This window comes from Blennius ocellaris (genome assembly GCF_963422515.1).
Source record: "Blennius ocellaris genome assembly, chromosome: 6".
In the NCBI taxonomy this organism is placed as follows: Eukaryota; Metazoa; Chordata; class Actinopteri; order Blenniiformes; family Blenniidae; genus Blennius; species Blennius ocellaris.
The window spans coordinates 25,277,146-25,287,145 of NC_137655.1; the positions used below are offsets into that span (position 1 = coordinate 25,277,146).

Here is a 10,000-nt window from a genome sequence, read left to right on the forward strand (position 1 = left end):
TCCTACTATATTCTACTATATTCTACTATATCCTACTATATTCTACTATATTCTACTATATCCTACTGTATTCTACTGTATTCTACTATATTCTACTACATTCTACTATATTCTACTATATCCTACTATATTCTACTATATTCTACTATATCCTACTGTATTCTACTGTATTCTACTACATTCTACTATATTCTACTATATTCTACTATATTCTACTATATCCTACTATATCATACTATATTCTACTATACCCTACTATATTCTACTATATCCTACTATATCCTACTATATTCTACTATATCCTACTATATCCTACTATATCATACTATATTCTACTATACCCTACTATATTCTACTATATCCTACTATATTCTACTATATCCTACTATATTCTACTATATCCTACTATATTCTACTATATTCTACTATATCCTACTGTATTCTACTGTATTCTACTATATTCTACTACATTCTACTATATTCTACTATATCCTACTATATTCTACTATATCCTACTATATCCTACTATATCCTACTATATTCTACTATATTCTACTATATCCTACTGTATTCTACTGTATTCTACTATATTCTACTACATTCTACTATATTTGCTTATGTGGCGATTTTTTCTTCTTCAGTATTTCTGCCTTCCACTGAACTGACCAGTTCTCCCAGTACTCCCAGTTCTCCCAGTACTCCCAGTTCTCCCAGTTCTCCCAGTACTCCCAGTTCTCCCAGTACTCCCAGTTCTCCCAGTTCTCCCAGTACTCCCAGTTCTCCCAGTACTCCCAGTTCTCCCACTGTGAGGCTGAATGTTGCTTCCAGGCTCTGGTGTTCATCACTGTGTCACCAGATCACAATTGACCAACTCATCATGGATGAATGTGGCTTCATTTACCAGGTAGGGTTTATATTGTCACTGGTACCGTCTGCTGAAGGTCACTGGTACCGTCTGTTGAAGGTCACTGGTACCGTCTGTTGAAGGTCACTGGTACCGTCTGTTGAAGGTCACTGGTACCGTCTGTTGAAGGTCACTGGTACCGTCTGTTGAAGGTCACTGGAAGCCTGTGTTTTCTGGATTGTTCTCCACATTGTGTGGCTTTCATTGCACACACACACACAGACACACACACACACACAGGATTGCAGGACAAGCGACTGATGGCGTCGGGTGGCGGGTGGCGGCGGCGACCCTGGACCTGTAAATGTCAGAGGGTTTTGTTTTCTGCAGACAATGTGAAGCTCCGCCCCCTCCACAGCGAGGGGGCGGAGCTGTGAGCTGCGTTAAGCCCTCGGCCTCCATGTCCTTTTACGTGTTGACTTGACTTTGTGAAACTCCCAGTTTCCCAACACACACCAGCAGCGGCGTGTGCAACAGGAGGTTCAGTCGTTGGTAGACTTTCTCCACATCGTAAGAATTTCTTCACAACGTATTTAAGAAAAGCAAGAAGGAAAAGAATAAGAAGATCACGTCTGTAGTCTAGTCATTCCTGACCAACAGGACTCACTCCATGGTTTTCATACAGTTCCTGGAGCTGATTGGCTACAGACACATCAAGTTTCATTTCAATCAAACATTCAACTTGCTTCATTCAGTTGATGCAATCAAGGGTTTTGCAGTTTGTACAATAATGTAGTGCTTGGTCACAGTTCAGGGTCTCAGGTGTAGGTGGTGAGGAGGCCTGTGAGCTGTTGCTGGTTCTCCAGTCCTGCAGTACTGAGTAGAACGTGGAACACTGTGAAGGGCTCAGCTGAGTGTATCAACCTTTAACAGTCTCAGGTCGTGGTTGTGTGAATTCTTCCCTCCCTGCTGTCACTGCGTCTCACAAACTGCAAGAATAGACTGCAGAGAAAGTCTCAATCAAAAACCCAAATCCGTTGATGAACAAAGGAACATTTATAATGTTTTCTACGTTTCTGCTTAATGAAACACTTTCTTTACTCCCAGATAAACAACTTCAGCCTGGTCTTACTGTGAAAACCGTGAAACTTTGTGAAAGAGGTGGTGATCTAAGAAACTGCTCTTATTTAGTCGTGACGAGGAAAATATTCTTACTGTTCTATTGACCGACATAATACTAACTATTCTTTATACAGAGATCATTATATAATACAGTGGGGGAGGGGTGTGACTAACTTTACTTCTTAATACCACTTTTCAGGTGTGTGTGTGTGTGTGTGTGTGTGTGTGTGTGTGTGTGTGTGTGTGTGTGTGTGTGTGCGTGCGTGTGAAATGTTTGCAATGTGACATTAAATGAAGATAAAAGCATCATTACTAAATGAATAAAAATCTCTAAGCTGCTGAGAACAGTTGTGCAGCAGCACATTACTGACCCCCGACCCCTGACCCCCCCCCCGGTGTGTCTCCAGGCTGCTGTCGGCGGTGCTGAGGACGTCGGAGGTGGAGTCCAGGGCGACCCGGGCCAGCCTGACGGAGCTGCTGAGCCCCCAGATGGGAAAGGACATCATGTGGTTCCTCAGGCGGTGGGCCAAGACCTACCTGCTGGTGGACGAGAAGCTGTACGAGCAGGTGGGCCAGGTTCTCCAGGTTCCCCCGGTTCTCCAGGGTCCCCGGGTTCTCCAGGTTCCCCCAGTTCTCCAGGTTCCCCGGTTTCCCTAGGTTCCCCAGGTTCTCCAGGTTCCCCCAGTTCCCTAGGTTCTCCAGGTTCCCCAGTTCTCCAGGTTCTCCCGATTCTCCAGGGTCCCCGGGTTCCTCAGGTTCTCCAGGTTCCCCCAGTTCCCTAGGTTCTCCAGGTTCCCCAGTTCTCCAGGTTCCCCCAGTTCCCCAGGTTCTTCAGGTTTCCCCGGTTCCCCCAGTTCTCCAGGTTCTCCCGGTTCTCCAGGTTCCCCCGGGTCCCCAGGTTCCCCCGGGTCCCCAGGTTCTCCTAGTTCCCCAGGTTCCCCCAGTTCCCCCGGTTCTCCCAGTTCCCCAGGTTCCCCCGGAGCTGGAGGCTCAGGAACACACAGGTTCAAACCAGCGCCTCTCCTCCACCCTCAGATCAGCATCCCCCTGAGCACGGCGTTCGGGGCGGACACGGAGGGAGCCCAGTGGATTGTGGGATACCTGCTGGAGAAGGTGATCAACAACCTGTCGGTGTGGAGCTCGGAGGCGGAGCTGGCCTCCGACACGGTGGAGCTGCTGGTCACGCTGGTGGAGAAGAGGGAGAGGTGACTGCTGACTCCTTATGAAGGAAAGAAAACGCATGAAGTCGACTGCTTGTTTTGACTAACAGCTTCAGTCTTTTTCACCCATATTCATATAAAACCTCCAAAAATGTGATTTGCAAGTAACCATAAGAACTTGATGTATTTCTGCATTCCCCTGAACTCTGGCTTGTTTTTAAGTACATTAAAAAGAAAATCCCAGTGAACCTCGATAATTGGCTGTTTTGGACATTTTACCTGTGAATCGTGGTTTATTTTGTAGCACAGGGATTTCCTGACAAGGAGCAAAAACAAAAAACCACAGTCCTCGAACTTACTTGTTCAGCTCAGACAGTTGTAATTAATAATACTAGTAATTAATTTTCCCACAGGAGGAAATGAATGTGTAGCTTCCCAGTGAACATTCATGTCAAACATTGTCAGTCTCCCACAAGGCAGAGCAACGTAGAGCCTGTCAGGTCAAAACTGCAAGAAATAACTAACAATCATTTAATTGTGGTCTGAATCGAGCAGTTAATAGCAGAGAGAATGAAGGTGAAGTGTTTCTCTAAATACTGACGGTGCGAGAGAATCCTGGGGTTCTGCTGCACCGTCAACAAGTGACCTGATAAACACAATTATTTGTGCTGAAGTGACCTGATGGTCATTCCTGATGGAGGCGTAGCAGTGAGGCCAGGTGGTGTAACCCCCTGCTTGTGTCCAGGGCCAACATGGTGGTGCAGTGTGAGAGCTGGTGGAACCTGGCCAAGCAGTTCTCCAGCCGCAGCCCCCCCCTCCACCTGCTGTCCAGCGCCGTGCAGAGGGCCCTCATGAAGGCCCTGGTCCTGGGGGGCTTCGCCCACATGGACTCGGAGGCCAAGCAGCAGTACTGGGCGGAGGTAAGCTCACATCCTCCGTCATGTCACTTTATTGAGTGTTTGACCGTCCTGGGTGGAGGAATGACCACATGTTGAGTGTTGGACCGTCCTGGGTGGAGGAATGACCACATGTTGAGTGTTTGACCGTCCTGGGTGGAGGAATGACCACATGTTGAGCGTTGGACCGTCCTGGGTGGAGGAATGACCACATGTTGAGTGTTGGACCGTCCTGGGTGGAGGAATGACCACATGTTGAGTGTTTGACCGTCCTGGGTGGAGGAATGACCACATGTTGAGCGTTGGACCGTCCTGGGTGGAGGAATGACCACATGTTGAGTGTTGGACCGTCCTGGGTGGAGGGATGACCACATGTTGAGTGTTTGACCGTCCTGGGTGGAGGAGTGACCGTCCTGGGTGGAGGAATGACCGTCCTGGGTGGAGGAATGACCACATGTTGAGTGTTGGACCGTCCTGGGTGGAGGAATGACCACATGTTGAGTATTGGACCGTCCTGGGTGGAGGAATGACCACATGTTGAGTGTTGGACCGTCCTGGGTGGAGGAATGACCACATGTTGAGTATTGGACCGTCCTGGGTGGAGGAATGACCACATGTTGAGTGTTGGACCGTCCTGGGTGGAGGAATGACCACATGTTGAGTGTTGGACCGTCCTGGGTGGAGGAATGACCACATGTTGAGTATTGGACCGTCCTGGGTGGAGGAATGACCACATGTTGAGTGTTTGACCGTCCTGGGTGGAGGAATGACCACATGTTGAGTGTTGGACCGTCCTGGGTGGAGGAGTGACCGTCCTGGGTGGAGGAGTGACCGTCCTGGGTGGAGGAGTGACCGTCCTGGGTGGAGGAATGACCACATGTTGAGTGTTGGACCGTCCTGGGTGGAGGAGTGACCGTCCTGGGTGGAGGAGTGATATCAGGCAGGAGGAACTAACACAGTTTATAGATCAACTTCTAACCAAAGAGATTTGACCAAACAAACAAGTTTATTTCTTTATTGTCATGACAACAGTTGGAAACGTGTTTCGTTGTACAAGAACTTTCTCACTTTGCTGCTTGCAGTAAGCAACCTAATAATAATAATATTAATAATAGTAATAATAATAATAGTAATAATAATAATAATAGTAATAATAATAATAGTAATAATAATAATAATGCTAGTAATAATAGTAATAATAATAATGATGATAATAATAATAGTAATAATAATAGTAATAATAATAATGATGATAATAATAATAGTAATAATAATAGTAATAATAATAATAGAAATAATAGTAATAATAATAATAGTAATAATAATAATGCTAGTAATAATAGTAATAATAATAGTAATAATAATAGTAGTAATAATAATAGTAGTAATAATAATAATAGTAATAATAATAATAGTAGTAGTAATAATAATAATAATAGTAATAATAATGATAATAGTAATAATAATAATAGTAATAATAATGATGATGATGATAAAGATTTGAATCTCAAGAGTGTGAATGCCTTTGCATTCACACTAATAGTAATAATAATAATAATGCCAGAATTAAAAGTTAAAAACGAAAGTATCTGAGAGAACCTGGTCCTCCACCTGATCCTCCACCTGGTCCTCCACCTGATCCTCCACCTGGTCCTCCACCTGATCCTCCACCTAGTCCTCCACCTTGTCCTCCTGATGCTCCACCTGGTCCTCCTGATCCTCCACCTGGTCCTCCGGATCCTCCACCTGGTCCTCCTGACCCTCCATCTGGTCCTCCTGATCCTCCATCTGGTCCTCCACCTGGTCCTCCTGATCCTCCACCTGGTCCTCCTGATCCTCCATCTGGTCCTCCTGATCCTCCATCTGGTCCTCCATCTGGTCCTCCTGATCCTCCATCTGATCCTCCACCTTGTCCTCCTGATGCTCCACCTGGTCCTCCTGATCCTCCACCTGATCCTCCACCTGGTCCTCCTGATCCTCCACCTGGTCCTCCTGATCCTCCATCTGGTCCTCCTGATCCTCCACCTGGTCCTCCTGATCCTCCATCTGGTCCTCCTGATCCTCCACCTGGTCCTCCTGATCCTCCATCTGGTCCTCCTGATCCTCCATCTGGTCCTCCACCTGGTCCTCCTGATCCTCCACCTGGTCCTCCTGATCCTCCATCTGGTCCTCCTGATCCTCCATCTGGTCCTCCATCTGGTCCTCCTGATCCTCCATCTGATCCTCCACCTTGTCCTCCTGATGCTCCACCTGGTCCTCCTGATCCTCCACCTGATCCTCCACCTGGTCCTCCTGATCCTCCACCTGGTCCTCCTGATCCTCCATCTGGTCCTCCTGATCCTCCACCTGGTCCTCCTGATCCTCCACCTGGTCCTCCTGATCCTCCATCTGGTCCTCCTGATCCTCCATCTGGTCCTCCATCTGGTCCTCCTGATCCTCCATCTGATCCTCCACCTTGTCCTCCTGATGCTCCACCTGGTCCTCCTGATCCTCCACCTGATCCTCCACCTGGTCCTCCTGATCCTCCACCTGGTCCTCCTGATCCTCCATCTGGTCCTCCTGATCCTCCACCTGGTCCTCCTGATCCTCCACCTGGTCCTCCACCTGATCCTCCTCCTGGTCCTCCACCTGGTCCTCCTGGTCCTCCACCTGATCCTCCTCCTGGTCCTCCACCTGGTCCTCCTGATCCTCCACCTGGTCCACCTGATCCTCCACCTGGTCCTCCTGATCCTCCACCTGGTCCTCCTGATCCTCCACCTGATCCTCCACCTGGTCCTCCTGATCCTCCACCTGGTCCTCCTAAGGAGACAGGAGGAGGAGAGAGAGAGAGGAGACAGGAGGAGGAGGAGACAGAGAGAGGAGACAGGAGGAGGAGGAGGAGAGAGAAGAGACAGGAGGAGGAGGAGAGAGAAGAGACAGGAGGAGGAGGAGAGAGAGGAGACAGGAGGAGGAGGAGGAGAGAGAAGAGACAGGAGGAGGAGGAGGAGGAGAGAGAAGAGACAGGAGGAGGAGGAGGAGGAGGAGGAGAGAGAAGAGACAGGAGGAGGAGGAGGAGGAGAGAGAAGAGACAGGAGGAGGAGGAGAGAGAGGAGACAGGAGGAGGAGGAGGAGAGAGAAGAGACAGGAGGAGGAGGAGAGAGAAGAGACAGGAGGAGGAGGAGAGAGAAGAGACAGGAGGAGGAGGAGGAGGAGAGAGAAGAGACAGGAGGAGGAGGAGGAGGAGAGAGAAGAGACAGGAGGAGGAGGAGGAGGAGAGAGAAGAGACAGGAGGAGGAGGAGGAGGAGAGAGAAGAGACAGGAGGAGGAGGAGGAGGAGGAGGAGAGAGAAGAGACAGGAGGAGGAGGAGAGAGAGGAGACAGGAGGAGGAGGAGGAGAGAGAAGAGACAGGAGGAGGAGGAGAGAGAAGAGACAGGAGGAGGAGGAGAGAGAGGAGACAGGAGGAGGAGGAGGAGAGAGAGGAGACAGGAGGAGGAGGAGGAGGAGAGAGAAGAGACAGGAGGAGGAGGAGAGAGAAGAGACAGGAGGAGGAGGAGAGAGAAGAGACAGGAGGAGGAGGAGGAGAGAGGAGACAGGAGGAGGAGGAGGAGAGAGAGAGGAAACAGGAGGAGGAGGACGGGACAGGAGGAGGAGAGAGAGAGGAGACAGGAGGAGGAGGAGGAGGAGGAGGCTCTCCTTCCTCACCTCCAGTATTTAAAATGGTTAAACTTTGTATGTGTAGTTTAGAGAATCATCAGGTTTAATGAGTTTCCAGGATGAGAAACCAGAATGTAACTTCTCATCTCTTTTCCTGTTCGACAAACTGTTGATCAAAACTAAACTTAGCAGTGGAGTAGAAATATAAGTTACTGTTACTTTGGCCTTTTGTTTGTTTGTTAAATAGAATTTCTGTAATAATTGTAACTCTGGTCTTACTTTAGCTCATTTCAATAATGTTCTGCTTCACTGCTGAGGTCACATAGAAACTCTGGACCGGCCTTGACGGAAAAAGCACTTTTATTGTCATTAAACAAATGAGTTTTGGTGAGTTATTGATCAGGAAGGTCCCAAACTCCCCCGAGTGGAAATATCAGGTTGAAATCACTGTTGTTCTCTCAATAAACAAATACAAACAGAACATCTCATCTAAACACGTTTACTTCACTCGGGTACAAATGTCTCCTAGTTTTCCAGGATTCTAACTCAAAACCAGAAGTCAGAAAATATTTTATTCTGTTGAAGTGAAATTGGACAAAATATACAAACAAATAAGTGGCTGATGAGCATTTTTCTTGCCACATTTAAACACAAGTCGCTGAGCAAGCAGTTTGTGGTCCTGGAGCAGGGGGGGGGGGGGGGGGTGAAACTGGTTCAGTTGAGGGTCCACATCAACCTGACCTCTGACCTCTGGGGGCCAACAAGTCAAACATCACATTAAACTGCAGATCTGGACAAATGCAAAGTCTTTCCTTCTTTTGATCCTTTTGGAACTGCAGGAATTTGCCAGTTGATTCTGAAATGTACAAAGTTAATCAGATATTATTATATTTGCAAAACAAAAACACAAAAACCCTCAGTCACCTTGTCTGGGTCTCCTATTTTTATTCAGGATTAAAACAATTTGTCATCATCTGGACATTGTTTTGAGTTTACGTGTCTAAAGTATCACTTCACATAAGTTGGACTCGTTGTTTTATTGTGAAAGGCGTTGCGTCATGTGACCTCCACAGAGGCATTAATGTCGGGAGTCAAATTCTGTCCAAGGGAGGTTTTAAATGTCATTTTTGCTGATCTAGTGTTTTTAGATCAGCCTCAGTCAGTGTTCATATTTATACTTTATAAAATAAAAATCCCATGGCGCCGGATTAGATCCTCTGGCGGGCCGTTCTGGCCCCCGGGCCTCGTGTTGGACACCCCTGTCCTAGAGTAACCACACACACACACAGTGTAACATGTTGTCCTCCGTCAGGTGCTCCACCCGCTGCAGCAGCGTTTCCTCAGCCTCATCAACCAGGAGAACTTCGCCCAGATCAGCCAGCAGGAGGCGGTGAAGCAGGAGGTGGTGGCCACGCTGGAGGCGCTGTGCGGCATCGCCGAGGCCACGCAGATCGACAACGTGGCCTCGCTCTTCTCCTTCCTCATGGACTTCCTGTCCAGCTGCATCGGCCTGATGGAGGTAACGGCCTCCAGACCACTGACTCACACAGTCCAAAACTCACTCCTCACCACCGAATGCTTAAAATAGCAGAATTTGACTAAATGCAAGTCAAAACGTTTGAAAATCCAGGGAGATTGTTTGTTACTATATTGTTGTTTTATCTAGAGATCAAAACCTTTGTGGTTTTTGGGAAGTTCATAACAATAATAGAGATTGTGGAAGTTGTCCAGTGTTATTAATTGTTCTACTTTGTAACATTGGAGGTGTATTTATTAAATGATCGACCATAACAGGCTTCCCTGCATCTCAGCACTACTTTATATTCTTGTTTCTGTGTTTCTGTCGCTGCGTGACTGAAACCCTGGCGTCACGTGAAGAATCTGAGGATGTTTGTCTGGTGGCTTTGTGTTTGTGTCTCAGGTTTACAGCAACACGCCGGAGACCATCAACCTCATCATCGAGGTTTTTGTAGAAGTGGCTCACAAGCAGATCTGTTACCTGGGAGAGGTGAGGAACCCTGCAGGACTGCAGTACTGCAGTACTGCTGACTGGACGCTTCTCTGGCAGTCGCCTGTTGTTCACTTCTTCTTGGTATATAATATATAACAGAATGTCATCTGCTGGTATATAATATATAACAGAATGTCATCTGTTGGTATATAAAATATAACAGAATGTCATCTGTTGGTATATAATATATAACAGAATGTCATCTGTTGGTATATAATATATAACAGAATGTCATCTGTTGGTATATAATATATAACAGAATGTCATCTGTTGGTATATAATATATAACAGAATGTCATCTGTTGGTATATAATATATAACAGAATGTCATCT

At 47.1% G+C, this 10,000-nt stretch overlaps 1 protein-coding gene across 5 annotated transcripts in view; it reads left to right on the top strand.

Annotated features, from left to right (window-relative positions):
- Positions 1-10,000, top strand: part of xpo4 (exportin 4) — an 82,889-nt gene that overhangs the window by 60,472 nt on the left and 12,417 nt on the right. For all 5 annotated transcript variants that reach the window (XR_013936665.1, XM_080498636.1, XM_080498634.1 and 2 more), the window contains 5 exons: positions 2,374-2,533; positions 3,002-3,171; positions 3,872-4,046; positions 8,969-9,175; positions 9,578-9,664. Coding sequence is in view for 4 of the 5 variants with exons in the window: in XM_080498636.1 (XP_080354762.1) it covers positions 2,374-2,533; positions 3,002-3,171; positions 3,872-4,046; positions 8,969-9,175; positions 9,578-9,664 (799 nt within the window). In the remaining variant the exon portion in view is untranslated. The remainder of the gene's footprint in view (positions 1-2,373; positions 2,534-3,001; positions 3,172-3,871; positions 4,047-8,968; positions 9,176-9,577; positions 9,665-10,000) is intronic.